Source organism: Microtus pennsylvanicus, chromosome 7 (assembly GCF_037038515.1).
Source record: "Microtus pennsylvanicus isolate mMicPen1 chromosome 7, mMicPen1.hap1, whole genome shotgun sequence".
NCBI lineage: Eukaryota > Metazoa > Chordata > Mammalia > Rodentia > Cricetidae > Microtus > Microtus pennsylvanicus.
This window is the reverse complement of record NC_134585.1, coordinates 106,564,689-106,585,702: the sequence shown is the minus strand read 5'-3', so window position 1 is coordinate 106,585,702 and position 21,014 is coordinate 106,564,689. Positions and strand designations below refer to the sequence as shown.

At 48.9% G+C, this 21,014-nt stretch overlaps 1 protein-coding gene and 1 pseudogene across 2 annotated transcripts; one reads left to right on the top strand and one right to left on the bottom strand.

Moving 5' to 3' along the window:
- Positions 1–1,803: 1,803 nt before the first annotated feature.
- On the bottom strand, positions 1,804–20,335 carry Sars1 (seryl-tRNA synthetase 1). 2 transcript variants are annotated; one of them, XM_075981600.1, is made up of 12 exons: positions 20,099–20,335; positions 12,020–12,090; positions 10,738–10,818; positions 9,334–9,492; positions 8,301–8,444; positions 6,744–6,899; positions 4,486–4,707; positions 3,864–3,993; positions 3,446–3,603; positions 3,143–3,214; positions 2,490–2,619; positions 1,804–2,210 (listed from the first exon to the last, which is right to left on the bottom strand). In XM_075981600.1, the coding sequence occupies exons 1-12, from the start codon at positions 20,232–20,234 to the stop codon at positions 2,059–2,061; spliced, it is 1,611 nt and encodes a 536-aa protein (XP_075837715.1). In that variant the 5' UTR covers positions 20,235–20,335; the 3' UTR covers positions 1,804–2,058. The 2 variants fall into 2 exon arrangements, with proteins under 2 accessions (XP_075837715.1, XP_075837716.1); XM_075981601.1 differs by lacking the exon at positions 3,143–3,214 and having other exon boundaries at positions 20,099–20,333.
- Positions 16,079–16,201, top strand: LOC142855173 (small nucleolar RNA SNORA70; annotated as a pseudogene).
- Positions 20,336–21,014: the final 679 nt, after the last annotated feature.

Sequence of the window (21,014 nt, the reverse complement as noted above, 5' to 3'; positions counted from 1 at the left end):
CGGAGGCAACTGCGGGTGGAGTCAAGGTTATCTGGGCTCCTTCCCAACTGCTCAGCCTCCAGATGGGTCAGCCCATCCTAAACAAGGCTTGCATCAGCCAGGGCCAGTGCTCCCAGCAAAGGAGTCTGGTTTGCTCTGGAGGAGAGGAAGCCACACCCTCCCAGTAGAGAGGGAGTTGAGACTGTGTCCTATTCACTCCGTAAGCTCCGCTCCCAGGGAGCTTAGCAAGAGGGTCAGAGGGCATGCCCACCTGCCAACAGGTTCTCGTGAGGAAGATCTCTCTCCTCTGGTTCCAAGAAGGAGGAACACATCTGTTTAACTTGGCAGGTGGGCATGGTGGCGCACACCTGCAGGCAGAGCTGAGTGAGTTCAAGGCCAGCCTGGTCTATAGAGCTAGTTCCAGGACAGCCAGGGCTACATAGTAAGACCCTGTTTCGAAGAAAACAAACAAACAAACAAACTCAAACTAAGAAACAGACCACATGGCTCACCAGAGGAAGACCGGTGTGGGAAGAATGACTAACTAACTGTTCAGGTCGTCTGGAGTCCAAATACAGCAGCTACAGAAAACTAGCGAGGTAAAGAGGAAGTCAGTCAGTGCAGGGGAGGCAAGAGCTGATCCAGCAAGAGCAGAAAGCACCCTGTGCCAGAAGGCTGTAGGCATTAGGAGACAGGATATAGAAGTGGGGAAGGCAGCCATGGAGACCTCGGCCAGGCCCAAGATGGACACGGGGCCACCTAGACATTCCTAATAGACTTTGAAGCGGGGCAGCCTAGCCTCCCGATCACGGTTCAGGCTGCTTTTCTTCAAACTGAATGTTAAGGTTATGGGAATGGGAATTTCTGGCCCTGAATGACAAATGGGAGCAGCCTGCTCTTTTGTCCTCGTGCCCAGGCTTTGTTTTCCCAGGGCTGAGGCCAATGGGCCATGGGACCTGCCTGGAGGCCCCCAGCTGGCACGGCAGGCAATAGAGCCTTGGTGGTCAGCCTTGCAGCACCCAAGAGCAAGGTTGACAGGACCACCCCCTAGCAGGAGCAGAGCACCGGGCTCTTTCCCTGACTGGTACTGGGCCAAGCAGCAGAGGTGAGCTGAGCTAAAGGCCCGTCACAGGCCAGGGCACACTTGAGCTCCCAATCTCCCTAAGAGACAAACCCGGCCACTCTGAGCCGGACTACCACCTGGCCACACAACCTCACTCTCCCACTCTGGGATGGGTATAATCACGTCCCCACCCTACCTTCTGGGACCATATGAAGATAAAAGGGAGCATCTAGAGGAGGCGCTTTACCCTGCCAGGAGACAAGCACCAGACTGACCTAGGGTGTCATTAGAGTCGGGGATCCAGATCACAGATGAAAGGGAGCCAGGGAAGGAAGAAAGCCTGAATACTACTTTCCCCAGGGTGCAGGTGCCCAGCTATTAGGGCACAGCGGGAGTCCCTGAGGACAGAGGAACTACACTCCTCTGCCCTGCCTCTGACACTAAATTACTGCTGTGTGGTGAGTCTCCCCACATGCGGACAGCTATAAACACAGAAGTTGCTGCTCATAACCACGGTTCATGCTGAGTGTCAGCTACCACGACCAGCCTTCCCCATTCCAAGGAGCCCTTCCTAGGGAATGTAAATGCTAACAGGCTTTTCCACCATACTGGTCTCGAAGCTTCCTTGCCTTTAGGCAGGAGTGAATTGACAGAGAATCATGATCCTTGTCCTGAAAACGTGTGTCACGATTCCAGGTTTCCTGCACTACGCAGAGCAGCCTTATTTGGGAGACCCAGCAGAGACAGGGCTCACGCCTGGGGAGCAGACTGAGGAAGTCACGCCTTCCCCAGAAATGCTTTATTGCATGGTTCAGCAGTCATCAGTGAGGAGACCCTTGGCCCATGCGAGGACACGGGAACGCCTGCTTGGTACATGGCAGATGGTTCCCCATCGGCTGTGCAGTCAGATGGGACAGGGTGAGGAGTGGTACTCGGCCTCCCTGCTCCAAGGCAGGTCAGAGATCCCGGCAGACAGAAAGGAAGTCTGGCACACTGGAGACTGAGGACTGGAGCGCTCAGGCCTCAGTGACCTCCATGTTCTGCAGCTGGCTCTCCAGGGTAACCTCTTTTGCTTTCTTTTTGCTGCCCTCATGCTGCTTCTTCTGTTTCTTAGACGGCTCCTGGTCAATGGGTGCAGGCTTCACAAATGGGATCAGTTCCTGGAGCCCTGCGAGGGAAGAGCCCAGTAAGTGACCTGCCATTTCTGTCAAAGCCCATGGACCTCAATGAAGACTGTAGACAATAATTATTTCAGTGAAGGGGTACCCCCAAGGAGGGACTTCTCTACTCTTTTCTTCCCCAGTCTGAGTTTAGGATCTGTGTACGACACCCACGCTACATTCCCAGCACCGTGGGGTAGGCAAAAGTATGGGGACCATATCTCATATGAAAATGGGGTACAGTCTGCAAAGGGCCTCTTCAGAAAAGTGTGAAGATGGAGCTGTACCCGGTGGCATGAACTCCCTCAGCTTCTCCGGCACAATGATGCCCTTCTCTGTCTGGTAGTTCTCCAGGATGGCGCAGATGGTCCGGGTAGTAGCACACATCGTGGCATTCAGCATATGGACAAACTCCACCTGGGAAGAGCAGGTTCCGTGGGGAACATTAAACCCAATCCTCAGCTGATCTTCCTGACGACCAGAACTAGCCACTCAGCCATTCCTTCCCCAATCCAAAGCGCGGCTTTCACCCATTTCCAGCTTTGTAAAACTTTAACTGTTTTGTATTCACTGCCTGCAGGGTAACCCTGGAAGACTCCTCATGCTTGCATGCATGACAGATAGTAGGTTCCAGTATTTCAGAGGATTTGGTGGGAAGGAAGAAACCACCAGCTTGGTCCTCCTTTTAACCCATCCCAAACCAACTCAGGAGAGATCAGGGTCTGAAAACTGGGTTTGTTTATTTATTTGTTTGTTTATTTTTTTGAGACAGGGTTTCTCTGTGTAGCTTTGGCTGTTCTGGAACATACAGATCTGTATACCAGGCTGGCCTCGAACTCACAGAGATCCGCCTGCCTCTGCCTTGCAAGAGCTGGGATTAAAGGCGTGGGCCACAAGGCCAGCTCTGAAGACTGCTTAAGAGATGAGCTTACAACCTGACCTTCTTGGGTGAAAAGAGGGCAGACACTGCCTCCAACTTGTTCTGTGTGGAGAAACGGAGATTACTCTTTCTCTGGAGTTCAGGAAAACAAAGGCAAAGAGAGAAAAGCTTGAATCACCTTGTAGAATAGGGCTAGGCTAGGTTTCTGTCTCTAAGAACCCAGGCCTAACTCAGGAGAAGTCATTTCTAATTTCTTTTGGCTCTAGACTGAACTGAAAACTAATAGACTCTTAAGAAAGAAAAATAAGAAAAATGAGCCCTGTGCAGAGGCCCCGCTGCCCACTTCCCTGGGGGCTTAACTACCTTGTCCATCATCTTCTTGGTCTGCCCATATCGGATCCGCAGCCGGCGGGCCTGGTAATCCGTGCAGTTAGAACAGGAGACCAACTCCCGGAAGGCGCCTGAGCCTGGGAACCAGGCCTCCAGGTCGAGCTTCTTACTGGCAGCATGATTCAAAGAGCCTGAAAAGGAACCCTAGATTCAGGAAGGACGGATAGGGTTCCAGAAGGTCTCTGCGGCACACCTCAAGAACCCTCCACTTCACATCGTAGCCCCAGAGCAAAGTCACACTCAGAGCTCATCACCAAACACTCCCAGGGAGAAGGTGTGATATTTTAATGACTTGAGCTGAGAGCTAGCTCTTTGTGGGGCGGCTCAGCTGGCGACAGCGATCTGTGAGATGCAGAAGGGGGGGAGAACGGAGGGATGTGGAGCTCCGTACCTGAGACAATATTCACAATGTGGTAAGGGATCCCCAAAGACTGGTAGAATTCTTCCGCGGTGCCGATCATCTCTTCGAACATCTCCCACGACTTATTGTCATGGGGCGACGAGTACACGAACTGTTCAATCTGTACAGGGGACGCAAGGAGACAGGGCAGCAGTGACGGCTGCATGAACTGAAGGGCTGAAGTAGAGGCGTTCTAGTAGCGAGCTAGCCCCACACTGGGAGACAGGCCAGGCTGGGCCCCAAAGGAGATCAGTGCTCGAACTGACTGGACTACAACAACCAGGACAATGGATTCTACAGTCACCATCTGTGCTAAGTACCTAGCATACTCATTTGCTGTCCAGTCAGTCTAGGGAGGTGGATGCCACCATTCCTCTTCTTTAGGAGGTCACAAAGCTCATAAGATTGGCACAGAAGATTCAGGGAGCTTTGTTCTAGTCTGTGCACAAAGCTACTTTCTGCAATTTTCCAGGCTCTTCCCCACAAAGATATCAGCAATGAATGGGAAAGCTGTACGTAGTGGGGCTCTGGGACTGTGGTCATGTGATCAGGCCCCTCCTGTGATGATCTGGACAGTACAAAGAGTCCACTCTCCCTCCTCTCATCTACTCACCTTCTCAAACTGATGGACTCGAAAGATACCTCGGGTATCACGGCCGTGCGAGCCCACTTCCTGACGAAAGCAGGTGGAGAGGCCAGCATACTTGATAGGCAGGTCCTCTGGCCGCAGCCACTCGTCCCGGTGCAGAGCTGCGATGGGCTGCTCCGAGGTGGCAATTAAGTACTTCTCATCATAGGAGCTGTCATCAGACTTCTCGCTGCCTTTGCCGATGACCTGCAGGAGAAACACAGGCTAGTGAAGACTGGGTAAGATCATAGGAAAGACAGCGATGGACACAAGGGTGTTCCTGCCTGGAATAGATGCTAAGATAGGGAGCCCCTGCTAGGGAGCAAAGAAATGCATGGTGCATGCCTACAATTCCCAGCACTCAGGAAGCTGAAGCGTGAACCTTGAGCTTGAGGCCAGCCAGGCCTATACAGCATTGATCAAAACACCCCCGCAAACAAACAGAAAAAAAATCTAATAACACTTAAAAGAACAAAGAAATCCAAATTAGGGAACCTAAAAAAACTTATTTAACAACTTCAAAATATAAATGATATTAAAGGGCCCATGCTGGCATTTGTGCAGGATCTACTTATGCACTCAGCAAGTGTGTGCTAAGTCCTTATGCCAACGAACAAAACCCAAGTCTGAGTGCCAGGCAGACTGAAGCTGTATTTATGTTAGAGTCAGCTCATCAGAGGACATTCTGAAACTCAACTGACTCCTCCGGTTGTCCCAGGTTCAAACAGAAGGCACAAGGATCACAGGACGTACAGTCTTGCTCCGTGGAAGGTTCTAGTCTGGGGTCAGGAGTGGAAGGGCATAGGAAGAGGGCTGTGAGGTCAGACCACGTTTCCAATGTCCTCTTGTCTAAGAAGCCGGTAAGGGCTTCTCTTCTAAGCTCCTAGTGATGGAGCGTGCTCAATTTAAAGACATTACACAAGTTTCTGGGGGAAGCCTAGAGGGGTTCTGCTCTACACTAGCTAAGACTGTAGGTGCCAACCGCACACGGCTTTTAACACTGAAATTAACTGACATTAAACACCTGCTGGGCTGGTGAGATGGCTCACAGGGACAGCACCTGCCATCATGCCTGGTAATCTAAATTCAATCCTCAGGGTCCACTTAGGAGAAAACTGTTCTTTGTCCTCCATGCCTTAGAATTGCATAAGCCTCCCCAACCCAAATAAATATAAAAACTGTAACAACAAAAGAGCATCAAACCATAAAAGAAACCCAGATAACTCTACGAACAGCGAGGTGTGGTGCCATACACTGCAGAGGAAGCCAAATCCCAAGAGTGAGGCCAGCCAGGACTACACAATAAGACTGTCACAAACAAGCAAGCAGGACATAGCGGCACATTCTTGTAACTCCAGGACACACACATACTCTCTCCCTTTTTTGAAACAGGTCTTCTCTATGTAACAATCCTGGCTGCCCTGGAACTCGCTTTTTACACCAGGCTAGCCTTGAGCTCTCAGAGATTCGCCTACCTTTGCCTCCCAAGTGCTAGGATTAAAGCCATGTGCCCACTGCCACTACCCAGACCAGTACTCTCTCCGTGCAAACCTATAAACCTTGACACTCAGGAGGCTTAGGCAGGGCAATTTAAAATTCAAGGCATGCCTGGGTTACAAAGTGAATCAAAGTGAATTCAAAGCTACCCTGGGCAACTTACTAAACTTTTGTCTCAAAATAAAATGGGTGGGATTATAACTCAGTGGTAGGTACTTGCCTAGCCTTCATAAAGTCCAAGGTACCACATGACAGATAGAAAACAAAACCCTTCAAAAAAAATTAGTGATCAGAAATACACAGAAGACCATCTGAGAACAGTGAGCAGGTACAGTGATCAGGTGGTTGGCCATCTGCAAGCCAAGGATAGAAGCATTAGAAGACACCAATACCTTCATCTTGGAAACTGGCCTCCAAAACTTCAAAAAAATACATTTCTGTTGCACTAAGCATAGTAGCACAAACCTGTGGGTCTGATACTCGGTAGACTGAGGCAGGAGGTCCAGAAATTCAAGGCCCATTTGGTTTATGGTCAGCCTATCTACTCAGAAAGATCTTGCCAAAACCAAAAAACCAACCAACCAAACAAACAAACAAACAAACAAACAACAAATAAGCTTAGCGAGCTTGCTTCCTTGGCTATACTGGCACACTAGAGCATTCTCCCATGGCAGAAAGCTGTGCTGGAGACGGTGCTTGTCACCACTGAGCCTCACAATGGATAGTCTGTCTACCAAGTTACTTACCTTATAAAGTTCTTCATCAAACTGGCTGAGCTGCGCCACCTCCTGCATGACCTCTTTCCTCATAAAGAAGGGGGTGTAGATGGGAGTATAGCCTCGACTTCCCAAAGTCCGGAGTGCATACTGGATAAGCGCCTGCTCCAGGAACACCAGGACCCCCTAGGGAGCAGACAAAGAGGACAGAGCACCTGGGGTTGGGTCTTGTCACCAGCCCCCCATCTGACACCCTAACCAGAACCAACAGTCGAGTAACAGAGGGCAACAGGACTACCCAGTGGCTCCCGTAGGGAAACTAAGACTACAAACTGCAACACCAGCCAGGAGATACTGGTTTAATGTGGTATTTTATTTGGTTGGTCCATTAAAAACTCATGTTTGGAAACATTTACAATATTAATTGAACTCAACTAAAGAGATCAATTTTCACATCACAGTTTTTTTTCCAATACCAGGTATTAAAAGGATAATCAATGTTGTTTAAAATTATTCAGTCCTAAACTGTAGAGGCCTGGTTTTAGGATGCTGACATACAACTCAGTTCTTGAGTTCTTCAGCTTCGGGAAAGAGCACTTGGCTCACCTCACTAACAGGGCTTTCTCTTGGTGGCTAAGATGGTGGAAACTGACAGCAGCGATGGCCCAGAAGAGCGGTTTAATGGGCTTTGTTCTCTTCCTAAGCTCCATGCGGTAGCTGTTCGCCTCCTTACTGCTCTGGTAATTGGCATGTACAGGTATTTGGAATTAGCATGATGAGCACCTCTCCAGCTCAGTTCCACTCACACAACCACAGATAACCATGCAAGTCAGATCGGAAGTATAGACTCAACACCGAAGGCCAGCAGCATGTCACCCCGCCTGGCGATTTCTCTCTGTTCAGGAGATTCGAGCGGTGGCCCACACTAGTAATCGTAGGTCCTGCCAGGCTGAGGGAGAACTGCTGTGAACCTGAAGCCCTTGTCTCCACATCCTCCCACCTCTACCCTAGCCCCATGAAAACAGACCGAAGTAAAGAAATTGTGCAGGCAGGACGCACGGACGGGTGTTTGTGTGTGCTAATTCTTAAAGCATCAGTCTCATTTGTAAATGCAGAATGCTTAAGCGTGCAACAATTTACAAAAGTATCCTACCATTTCCTTTCGGAAGGATTCTCTGAATTCACATGCCCTCTGCCCCAGGTTAATCTGTGCCAGCGGCCTCCACCCACCAGGGCTCAAAGCATGCTGGGTCTATTTCCACCGCAGGCTTACACACTGGGTTTTGATTCTTTGTTACTTGTCTGACTGTCCAATTACACTGAGCTCCTCAATGGCAAAGACTGTTCTGATTCAGTCAGCAAAACATATTCATTATGAAGGATCACTGAGTGGCCTTTGTTCTCCGGAATCTGGGTAAGCACTCTCTTGCCTCAGAAAGAGAATTGCATCTAATTGCTACACGTTCACAGGCAGGCACCGAGTACAAGTGGCGGATTTGTGAGCCTCTTTAAGTGTGATTACCATTTTTGGTGACTTTTTTTTTTTTTCCATTCCTTCTTTACTCCTTACTGGCTCTCAAATCTTACCTTCAGGAAGTACCCTCGACTACCAGCCACCACGGCTCCCTTTTCGCCTTCAAAGCCGTCTACCATCACCACCAGGTCCACGTGGGAATACTTCTTTCTGACGGTACAGTCACCCCAGATGCGCTCTACTTTGTTGTCTGCGTCCTGAGGACACAAACCGAGAAGGGACACATGACTAAGAGCAGCAACGCCTTCGTGCATCGCCTAAACACAGGTCAGCTCCCGGTCTCCTACACAACCAATGGGGAAGGGAGTTCGCTGCTCAACAGACAAGCGATTTACAAAGTCACAAAAGCGGTCCTAGTCGGCAAACTGGGAACCCTGATTTGCTCTGCGACCTAGTGTAAACTTTCTCTTTACCCTTTTAAACGGCTCCTCAAATATCCTGCGCGGGAACCGCCTCTGACAATCAGCATCACCTGGGGTACAGAGGAGAATGCGGGACTTTTTTTTCTTTGTAGGCTCTCACTGGTCTCTGAGCCACATGAGGGTGGGCTCTGGGCCCTGACCTCGGTCTGCTCAGGCTCCAAGGCCTCCACAAACCCCAGCCGGCCCGAGTTTAGTGTTCACAAGGGAATGAATGAAAGAGGCACAGATGGGCCCTGCCACAGCTAGGGTGTCTGGGAACAAAGCCGGGGCTCAGAGCAGCTTTGTGCTGGGGAAGCTCCCGCTCAGCAGGAAACTTTTCTCATGCAGATTTCCCTTCAACCTGCGGCTTCCCAGTGGGGGGTGGGTGAGAGGGGGTTAGGTTGATTTAGCAGGTCCCTCCCACAGGACTTACTGCTACCAGGGGCAACACGCAGTGGAAGACAGCAGCCCCATTTAGAAGAGATTTCTGTGCCAGGAGTCTCCTCCTACCTGCTGTCTCTGCCACTTCCCAATCAGGCTGGGATCTGACTCCGGCAATGCTCAATTGGTGGGCAGAGGGAACACACAAAAGCAGGCTTTTCCGACAGAGCGCCGGTGTTGAGTGGCGCTCCTTCCACAGCGCCAGGCAGTAAGCAAGCCCCCTGCGTGGCCCAGCCCCACCTACCTCATCATTACTGATAGGCACAGAAGGGTGCAGAAGGTTCCCGATCTCTCGGAGGTTCTCAAAGCGCTCCGCCTCCAGCTTTAACCGCTCCCCATCACACTTCTGGATGGCTTCATCAATAAGGAGCCGGACTTTCTTAATTTGTGAGACTTTCAGAGCCTGCAGAAGAACAAGCCAGACCCACGTATAGAGTCCACTAAGCAGAGGCAGGGCAGCAATAAAGTAGCACCCAACCATCTCCCACACGACACACAGTGGTAGCATTTTAAAAATGGACTTGGAACCTGAGTGGCGGTGGCACACACCTTTAATCCCAGCACTTGAGAGGCAGAGGCTGGTAGATCTCTGAGTTTAAGGTCAGCCTGGTCTACAGAGTGAGTTCCAGGCCAGTCAGGGCTACACAGAAAAACCCTGCCTCAAACAAACAACCCCCCCAAAACCAACCAAACAAAAGGATAAGACATGTTACCCTGCACCTGCTGATTTGAGCAATGAGGAGGCTAAGGCAGGAGGACTGCAAAATCCAGGCCAACCTGTAACCCAGCATTCAGTGGTGGAGGAGTCAGGATTAACCCTGAGTACATAATGAGTTTGAAGCCAGCCTAGGCTCTATGAGACCCTGCTCCAAAATAGCAGTAAGTACTGAAAATGAATGCATTTAAAACACAGGTTGATTGCACAGGGCGGACAGTCCTGCCGTAAAATGCTTGAGCACTTGCCTTTTCTTCGGGGGCCAGAAATGTGCAGATTGGCTTTCCTTGTGCTTCATATCCATCCCAGGAGTTTAATCCTGGCTCTAAAAGAATTTCCCCTTAATTTGCACTTCTAATTTTCCAGACTGAACCAGTTTAACACTCTATTATACATTCCCATCCAAACTTCTCCAGGAAGATAACAATTTTACTAGGAGCAAGAGACTGTGCCTTAAGTTTGTCTTGTATCCCTTATTGCAAACCGTGCTCTGATTTCTCAGGGGAGCCCTTACCAGATCAAGATGGATAGAAACGAGCCCCGCCCAGGCCTCCGAGCACAGTGCCTTTGCTTCTCTGGTTTATATTATACTCTTGCTATGTGTTAGGGGTTTCAAAGAAAAGTTTGGTGACGAAAACAGAAAGTTACCATCCTGAACCCACTGCTTAACTGCAGTAAATTGAGGAATGCCTTCCCTTATGGAAAAAAGCAGAAAATGGAGCTAACATACAACGAGTTAGTCCGGTACCTTCTCTCTTATTCCCCTTCCTTTCCCCACTCCACCTATCTCCTATGACCCGAGCAGTTAGGAACACAGTCCTGCACAGGAATGCAAGGCTGCCACGATGCTGCATGGCTGTGGACCCAGCTCTTCTCTCTGGGAATGAGGGTAAGACAACAACAGAGACATCTTAGAAGAGGGCAGAAACCTACAGCTAACGTGTCTGCAGTAAGGTCATCGAAATTCAACACGTCCTCTGGAACGGACTCATCATCTCCCACGGGCTCTTTTTTCTGCAGGGAAAAAGAAAGATAAGGCAATTTAATTAAAAATAAAAACTGACATTGTTTTATGAAGTGCATGCCAAATTAACGCATCCTATAAACTAATCAGACCGTGTTACATTAAGTAAGCTGAAGCATGTAGGGAAGTCAGTTAACAGGAAGAAAGGCAGAAGTCAGCTTCCAGTCCTTTCCATCATGGCCTCCTTCCTGATCCCGGACAGCTGAGAGTGCTGACATCCTAGAGTGAGAAGAGCTCTTCCCACACACAGAACAGCCAAGGAACCATGAAGGTCTTTGAAATGCTCGTGAACTACAAGACACCTGGGAGACAGAGGCAGGAGGATTGCTGTGAGATCAAGACTAGCTGGTCTATATTGCCAGTTCCAGGCCAGTCAGGGCTATGTAGCAAAACCATGGGTCAAAGGAAAAACAAATCAAAAAAGCAACGTGGTAGTCAAAGGTGGGCCCTGAGGATGGAATTTGTTAACACTCTAGGAACCGCTGGGCAACAGGCTCAGGGTTAAACATGGATGGAGGTGAGAAGAGGAACAATCAAGGCAACAAGACAAAACGCAGCGGGGGGTATTCCCAGTTTCTCTACTCATTACTGCAAGTCACCATTTCTGGTCCTCACACACAGTGAAACGCTTGGTTTGGCTAGCAGTGTCTGTGTAGAGGATCCGAAGGATACTTAGGTAGCGTACACATGAGTATAAAAGTCCTATGAGGGCTGGAGAGATGGCTCAGCGGTTAAGAGCACTGCCTACTGTTCCAGAGGTCCTGAGTTCAATTCCCAGCAACCACATGGTGGCTCACAACCATCTGGAGTAAGATCTGGTGTCCTTTTCTGGCCTGTAGAACACGGTATACATAATGAATTAAAAAAAAAAAGTCCTAATGACTATGGGATCGCTGACCTGTAAGTGATTAATCACAAGTTCCAGAGAAATAAAACTTACTGATAACCATTTTCACAGCTCAAAGTATAACAGAATACTGTCTAAGGAAGCACGCTATCAGGAACTCCCAGTCGGACCTCGTGCTGCGCTCTGCACTGGTTCTGGCTCACGCACATGTATACGTATGAATGACATGGCACCCTCCTCTGGCTCCGTGGACCCCTACACACATGGGCATTCACTTAGACACATAATAAATAAGAACAGATCCGCCAGCTCGACTTCAGCCCCAAGCCCGTTAGTTCTCATACCTTCATTTTCTCACCAATGGTCTTGCTGCAAAGGTTCTTCAGTTTGTTCAAGTTGTCTGCCCGAAATCTGCCTAAAATCCAAGAAGTCAACCATATGTTAGAGAGGCTCGTCATTAAGATACTCCCGCCCACAATGGCTCTGCGCTATGTAGTAAAGGCTTGGTCTTCAGTTTGGCAGAACTGGAAGGTGGCAGGCACTAAGAGGGAACCTAAAGGGAAGTCACACACTCTGCCTCATGCACCAAGGGCCTCTCTTCTTTTACTTCCTAACTGCTACAAGGGGGGTGCCTTTTTCTGTTTGTCTGTTTGGTTTTTCGAGACAAGGTTTCTCTGTAGCTTTGGAGCCTGTCCTGAAACTAGCTCTGTAGACCAGGCTGGCCTCGAACTCACAGAGATCCACCTGCCTCTATGCCTCCACCTCCCGAGTGCTGAGATTAAAGGCGTCTGCCACCACCCAGCTTTTTTCTGTTTAAAGACAGGGTCTTGCTACATAGCTCTGGCTGGCCTAGAACTTGCTGACAATCTTCCTGCCTCTGTTTCTCAAGTGCTGGGATTACAGTCAGGTGCCACATATTTGATTTCTTTCATCTGTTTTTTTTTGGGGGGGAGGGGTCTCTCTACATAGTCTTTACTGACTGGGAACTCACTATGTAGACCAGACTGGCTCCAAACTCAGCTGCCTGCCTCTGCCTCCTGGTGCGCACCACCACACCCAACTTTTCTATCTCTGACAAAAAGCTGACTAGCCCAGTGCTGATCTCTGCTTTAGACCTCTACAGTTAGCTGACAGAGACGGACTACAGTAGGGTATCCCCAGTATTTGGTGACAAGGAGAGGCCAGTCTGTGGTTGAAGCTGAAGTATCAGAACCTGGGGATGGAGAGGCGGCAGAGATAAAGAGCATGAACAGTTTCCTTAGAAGCCGCAGGTTCAGTCTCCAGCACCCACACCACAGAGCTCACGACTGCCTGCAACTGCAGCTCCAGGGGGATCCGATGCCTCTGGCCTCCCTGGGCACCTGCACTCTAGTGTACACAGCATCCCACAGACACCTGAGCTCGTGCACACATACACAAAATTAAAAACAACACAAATAAAGGTATCATAATCAATACATCACCACAGAGCAATACAACCAAGCCACCTGGGGGACACTTCTCTGAAGCCTGCCCAATTGTCTTCAAGTTCATTTAAAGGGACGAGGTGTTAACTTTCCCAACCCCCTACTTAAAAAAGCCAGCAGCGCTGATTCTGTTTATTATATCCAGTGGCCTTGTTAGTTAAGGAATAATTCCAGTTCTGCATGTTACAATCAAGTCAAATGCAAATCATGAGTTTGCTTCTTCTGTCTCAATCTTTTCTCTCTTGCACCATAGCATAAGATCTGGAACCTCCACCACGAAGTAATAATGGCCAGGCGTGCTTGTGGAAACTAACGCACGCCCAGCTCTAGCTACAGTCAAAATGGCGTCAGGTCTGGGAGTGGCAGTACCTCAATCAGGGAAGGTTGTGGCTGGAGTTCAAGGCCAGCCTTGACAGGACACACAGAACACTAATCCTTACAGTTACTTTAGAAAATTGACAGTATCTACTAAATATCTGCCATCTCTGACCCTATTTCTACTCTTGGATACACGCTCAACAGAAATGAATGCTAACGTCTACACAAGAGCGGACATACAGGAGCTAAAGATGGCTCTGTTGTCGGTGTCTGCTGTGAAAGCAAGACCGGAACTGAGTCCCCTGAAGCTTGTGGGACAGCCAGTGCAGTCCAATGGGTGAACTCCAGTTTCACTGAATGACCTTGTCTCAAAAATCAGTGGAGAAAGCCTGGTGTGGTGGTACACTTGGGGAAGCCAAGGCAGGGGAACTCTGTGAGCTGAAGGCCAGTTCCAGGACAGCCAGGACTAAATAGAACCTGTTCTAAAACAAACAAACACCAAAACGCAAACCCCAAATTATGTGGTAAGTGATTGAGACACCCATTTACTTCACACGCATATGCACATACATGCACCTGCGCATGCGCACACACTGCATATAAACACACATACACCTTTAACCCCAGCACTCTGGAGGCAGAGGCAGGCAGCTAGATCTCTGTGAGTTTGAAGCCAGCCTGTTCTAGGTCAGGCAGAGCTACTTGGTGAGACCTTGTCTCAAAGAGAGAGGGGAGGAAGAGAGCAAAGGATAGAGACACTCAACAAAGGAGGCACCGTAAAGCACTAGGGTGGGTATCAAGGAAGGCAGATGGAACGGAGGCAGTGCACACATCTGGAATAAGGCAGGAAGTAGACGGTACCAGCAGTGTGACAGAGAGAGAGGAGGTCACCTGCAGTGTGACAGGCAGAGAGGAGGTCACCCGCAGTGTGACAGTGTGACAGAGAGAGAGGAGGTCACCTGCAGTGTGACAGTGTGACAGAGAGAGAGGAGGTCACCTGCAGTGTGACAGGCAGAGAGGAGGAATCTGCCATTGAAGACTGGATGGTTTATGCTTGAAGGCTGCATGATTCACTGTGTCGTCTCTAGCTATGTGTGACCACTGAACATTCAAAAGGTAGTAAGCCCTAAATGAGCCTGTGTAAAACACACATTAGATTTTGAAAATTTGTTTTTAAAAAAGGAAGAATATAAATTATTTCAGTAAATTTGAATATGGATTAATGTGGATTTTAATATGGATAAATGGATAAATACACTATAAGCATAGTTTTCACAGCTAATAGATTTAAAGAAGACTTTAAGGAAACAGAGCTGTTTAGAAAAATCTTAGTGTAATTGCCCTGTACACTGGGATGTAGGAAGGGTGACCCCTTCACACCGTCCATCTTACTTCTGACTATATCGCGGAACCCTGGGATGAAGAAAAGTATCGCTTTTATTCTTACTTCTTGGGATAGCTGACTGCCTCACAGTGACAAGCGAGAAAAGCGGCATGTCCAGCACGTTTCCAGCTGGTCAGAAAAGTTCTGGGAAGCTCCACACTGCCCGTGCACAAGCTTGGGGAAAGAGACCTAGGCGGGACCTGGGGCCACTACAGACATGTCTGGCCTCTTCAGCTTCAGTCCCTAGGTTGTATGGAGTCTGTGCTGTATCCTCGACTCACATCCCAGTCCTTCGCTACCTCCGTGAAGCAAGAGCGTAAGACTTAGGTCTGTAAACCCAAGGGTGAGATCTGCACTGCAGAAATCGGCCTGGAATTGGGACTGGGATGAGAGGGAAAGCCGTCTCTGAGCTTGTCTGACTGTGGGGAATGAGGTCAGAGCCAGGGCCTGTCTTCCATCAATAATGAAAAGAAACTTCATTCTCCAATGGGATAGACAGTCCAGTTTAGAAGGCAGGATTCTCGCGGTTGGCTGCCTATTTCAGACACACTGCAATCAAGCAGTCTGGGGGCCAGCCGACAAATGTCCCCAAATGTAGCCTTGTTTCACTGCCGCTCAACACGGGGAGTTACAGTTGTGGTGTTACAGACTGCTGTGTTCTCCATGGAGTCCTACAGCCTCTTCCAGACTCCGCAACACAGATGGGGATACTTCTTAACACAGAACCTGCACGGAAGCTCGTGACCCCATCAGGAAGCATTACCTGAGCTCTTCCTTGACAGTGCTTCTAAGTTCTCGTTGCCAACAATGGTGGAAGAACTTCATCCTCTAATCTGAAGTTCAAGATGTTAAAGATCTTAACACAGTATCTGTCAGTGTCCAACACGACCAGCAGGGACTCCTGGGATCCTGGCCACTTGAGAAGCAGAGACCATTAGGTCATAAGTCTAAATAAGGCCTGCCTGGGCTACAGAGGAGTTCAAGGCTACTTGGGATCCTTAGGGAGACCGTGATAAAAATAAAAAGTGTCTACCGGGCTGGAGAAGGGACTCAACATTCAAGAGTGCTCACTGATCTTGTACGACCCAGGTTTGGGTCCCAGCACCCACAAGGCAGTCACGACCACCCGTAACTCCAGTTCTAAGGAGACCTGGCACCCGTTACAAGCTCTTGCATGCATGTGCTATACACACACACTTAGGGACATACACATAAGATAAATATTTTTAAAGCATCCGCAGTCAATTATGTCAACCAAATTTCTTTCACTGGGACCTGTGTGCAATGGCTGCGCACAGGATCCTCCTTGGGAGTGTATGTGATCTGTTGTTTGCTGGAATGCTCTAAGAGAAACAGTTATCTGGTAGATAGTCATGTCTCTGATCTCACGATGTCCTCAGTCTAGAGTCCAGGTAGGTATGCAAAGTGCCTTTTAAGCCTCAGGGGACAGTGGCCAGGTCATCGTGTACATCTGCACCACATCGCAGAAGGCGCACGATAGAAACCCTACACAGTTCGAGTTCCCTGGTTGCCAGAAGAGGCTTCACCAGGTTTAACGCAGACGAGTCTGGGGACATGGTTGCTCATTCCCAGTGACTGATCCCTACACAAATGACAGCTCCTCTGTGCTGTCCCACTCCACAAGTCATGTTCCCTAATGACTCTCATACCCAACCAAAACACAAACTGCAGAAGTAACACTAATGTCTGTCCCCTCATGAAAAAAGTAAAGAGGGCTTGGAATATAGTTCAGTAGCACAGTACTGGCCCGGCCCGTTGAAGACCCTGAGGCTTTTTGTTTTGTTTTTCGAGAAGGGGTTTCTCTGTAACTTTGGAGCCTGTTCTGGAACTCGCTATGTAGACCAGGCTGGCCTCGAACTCAGAGATCCGCCTGCCTCTGCCTCCCGAGTGCTGGGATTACAGGTGTGCACCAGCCCTGGCCTTAATGCTTAGCCCAGCAATAACACTGATGATAATTTTTAGACGTTTTAACAGCCAGGCACGGTTGCACTGAGGCAGGGGTCTGTCAATTTGAGGTCAGACTGGGTTACACTGTGAGAAAACCTTTTCTAAAAAAATAAAACACCAAAACGCAACAAACTTCCATGCAGAATTTAAAGTACCCTGAGCACAGAAGATCTTCATACATGCCACAAACCTTTCTCACACCCTCTAAGGGTGAGATGTGCCGCTGAACGCTGGAACACTGTTATGTTTGCATATGTGTATATGTTGTATGTGTATGTTTTTAAAAAATTATGGGAAGCTACTTTTTCATAGCTCCAACAAGCCATACTAAAAACCAAAACGGAGACAGCCCATGTTAAAGTTCCATGCCACTAAACTGAAACTATTTCCTGTTTCTGTTAAGTTCAGGGTGACTGATCTGCCTTTTGTTTCTACTTTGTTCAGCCATGCTCCAGAAAGCCATCTCCTTCTGTTCAGCTCACTGAAACACTTAACTGCTTTACAGAACAAAGTGCTGCTGGTTCCAGAATTGACAACTGAGTGTGGTATTTTCTTAATCCCAGCACTTCAGACACAGGGGAAGGCAGATCTTGAGTTTGAGGCCAGCCACGGTTGCATCCTGAGACTTGAGACTGTATCAAAAAAAATTTAAAAACTAAAAAGGCATAGCTGTGTATGAGTGTATTCCTAGATGCTCAGGAGACTAAAGCAGGAAGATTGCCAGTTTGAGGACAGAACAGGCAACATAGCGAGAGCCCAGATCACAACAAACAAACAAATATTCCTTTTGAGGGAAGGCTGAGCTTTGCTCAGCTGTAGAGCGCTTATCCAGGGTATACTAAAGCCATAGGTTCAAAACACGTAAGGCACAGTCCCACACGCACACATGCCTTGAAACCTAGTATGGTGGTGCACACTTGTAATCCCAGAATCAGGGAGGTAAGAAGCAGGATCAGCTTAAGGTCAGTCTCAACTACAAAGGGACTACAAGAGACCCTGTCTGAAAAAGTAAAATCTTTTTCTCCCCTTTATATGCATTTCTTTAAAAAAAAATATTTTCAGCTTTGGAGACCAGGCTGGAGAAAAATATTAATAAAAAATATTTTAGCCACCTACCTCTCTCCAGTTTCCCACAGCACCCACCGACCTGTGTTCTCTCCCAACTTGGGGTTCTCTGTTTATAACTGCCATGGTCCTATTTTAATCCGCGTTCACCACCCCAAAGCAGGTGTGGGAGTGCAGCCCTGCACTCCCAGCTGAGACAGGAGGAGAGGAGACGAGCCTGGGCAAAAGGCAAATGCTCACTTTTTAAAGCTGACCTTTAATATCTGCCTAGCCTATGGATACCTAAGGAGCCCACCAATCATCTCTACAGACAAGGGTCAAATTTCCTCGATGTGTATGTTATATACGAGACTACCTAACATGTTTGAAGTGACAGCAACAGCTGCTCAATACCTAAATAGCTACAGAATGCTACTCCTGGTTATGATTCAAGGCAAGGTGCTCAGAATACGTGTGTGTGTGTGTGTCTGTGTGTGTGTGTGTGTGTGTGTGTGTGTGTGTGTGTGTTGTTTTTTCAAGAAGGTTATGCTGGCCTTCATTCAAAGGCAGGTCCTCCTGTCTCAGTCTCCCTTGTGCTAGGATCATAGGTGAATGCCACCAGCTCCCGCTCAGAATATTTTCTCTTTCTTTCTCTTCTTACCAAGACTGGATCTCATTATGTAGCCCTGGCTGGCCTGGAGCTCACTATGTAGACCAGGCTAGTCTCAAACTCAAGAGGTCTACCTGCTTCTGCCTCCTGAGTGCTGAAATTAAAGGCAGGCACCTTCACCCTTGGCTTAAATATTTTTTGTTTGTTTGTTTTTTTGAGACAGGGTTTCTCTGTAGCTTTGGTGCCTGTCCCAGAACTAGCTCTTGCAGACCAGGTTGGCCTCGAACTCCCAGAGATCAACCTGCCTCTGCCTCCTGAGTGCTGGGATTAAAGGCGTGCGCCACCACCGCCCGGCTGGCTTAAATATTTTTATACTAAACGAATAAACAAACAAAAATGGAGACATTTTCAGATTGGAACAATTTAAAACTTTACATTGGAGTGCAGTCTCTTAAAAACCATCCTATTAGAGTACTTGGAACATACTGAATGAATACAACTGTAAGCTAAGCAAATTTTTTTTTGATACCCAAGAATTTTTTTAACAGTAAAATTAATGCCCCCAAAAGGTAAAACCATTAACACTCAGAGGCATGGTGGCGCACACCTTTGATCCAAGCACTCAGGAGGCAGACACAGGCAGATCTTTGAATTTCAGGCCAGCCTGGTCTACAAGTTCCAGGACAGCCAGGAGTGCACAGAGAAATCTGTCTCTAAAACTAAAAAAATAACAACACACCAAAACAAACATGACACTCTTGGATCGCGACAGCCTTTGCAGCGTGTTCTCTTATAAACCAAGCTCTCAGCTGGTTGCAGACTTATTGCATCAGACAAAACGAGTCACATGCCACCAACAACATCCGGTCTGCCAGGTGATCATTCCAGAGGCACACTCGGCGGTAGAAGATTGCGGAGCTTTATTTAATTTCATGAATGATGCTGGGTCACTTCTACTCTGCCAACATCTTTCTCAGAAAGCTCACAAGTCACAACCATTCTCAGCTAAAACAAGATTTTTCTTGTCTTACAGCACCCCTCCCTCCTGTCTGAACTAGCACGGAAAAGCCTGATTCTTAAAGGTATGCCCACAGGGTTAGAGGAATGGCCATCCCCCCAAAGCTTCGGGATCATTGCTTTTAGCCAAAAGCAGCCTCCTAAGTCCCCGAATGGTTCGAATGGGGTGGAGTAAAACCTAGGGTGCGGCGGATGCCACTCAATCTGAGATAGCAGCCTTTGATCCCATCAAAACCGGAAAGACCACGCTGGCTTTGTAGAGGATAAGAAAGCACCAAGAAAGACCAAAACGTTAGGAAAAGAAATTTCTACCAGCCCTCAATAAAAACTCCAGCTCTGTCTCTCTTCTAGGTACCCAAGGGCCTGACAGCTCTCCCTGCGCGTGCGCGCTGCTCCTTCTAGAGGCACAGGAGGCACGGAGCACGCGCGGGAGGGACCGCGGGCCGCCGGAGCTGCCGGGAGAGTGGGACCAGCCGGGTTCCCAGCCTCTTCTAGGGACAGGCGGCGTTGCAGCCATCCAGGCCAGAGAGCATCTGGCAAAAGGTGTAAGTGGTGGCCTCGGACGCTATGGCTGAGTTGAGGATTCGAGAGATGCCGCGAGCATCCAGGCACTTACATCGTCGCCACTCACTGTCTGCCTTCACCAGCTGGTCCACCAGCCCCGGGTCCTTGAAGCGCTTCTCCTGCGTCTCTCGAATGAGGGCCGGGTCCCCTCCTTTATCCACGCGAAACAAATCCAGGTCCAGCACCATCCTTCTGCTTCACGATTTAACACTAAATGAAGTGAGGAGTGTACCGCAGCAAGCCGCGGGGGGAACGACGCACTGCGCCTGCGCCCTGACCTGGCCTCGCTGCGCAGGCGCGGGTCGGCAGGCGAACGCTCTTTCTCAGCCGGAAGCCGCAGTGTTAGGCGGAGTCGGGAGGGAGCGGGGTTAAAAGAAAGGGCGTAGCCTCCTGCCTAGCGCCTCTTTCTGCAGAGCCAGCCACCGTCGCCCAGTGAAATTGTGAAAGCCTCAGTTTCCTCTTGTTGAAGGGCATATCCCGGTGTGGTGTGGACTGAAGCCTGCCCCTGACAAGCCAGTGCGCCTTGCTGACGTCAGTCTTCCTCCATCTTGATACCGGAAGGACAGCTACATATTTGTTCACCCAGTTAGCGAATCTCAAGATTTTGATACAAAGTCTCACCTATAACTCTGTAAACCAGATTAGCCTCCAACAGAGTGCCGGGACTGAAAGTGTGTGCCTCCTCACCGTCTTCATTTTTCTTTTTAGACTACTAGCCCCATTCTCCAACGAGCCTGTGCCAAGCCCACTGAAATATAGGGCTTAATAGAGACCCCGAAGGAGACTGAGGAGGCAGGGTGATCTTGGTGTGTCCCTTCCTGGTCTCCTGCGGTCTGGGCTACTGTTTTAGGTTTAAAGCAAGGACGAAGGGCTGTGTGTCTGGAGATGCCTCTATGTGACAATGTACACCTCTCTTAAGTGCCTGTCATCCAGCTGGCCTTTGTAAGAAGCTGTGGCACGTATTTAGG

Excerpts from the sequence above, each read along its gene's own strand:
- Sars1 (XM_075981600.1), bottom strand. The coding sequence starts at position 20,234 with ATGGTGCTGGACCTGGATTTGTTTCGCGTGGATAAAGGAGGGGACCCG. Across the intron at positions 4,708-6,743 it reads TTGATGAAGAACTTTATAAG|GTCATCGGCAAAGGCAGCGA; the intron begins GTAAGTAACTTG and ends TTTCTCCTGCAG. Across the intron at positions 2,620-3,142 it reads CCCTCTTTTCACCCAAGAAG|GTGGAGTTTGTCCATATGCT; the intron begins GTCAGGTTGTAA and ends TGCTCTTCCCAG.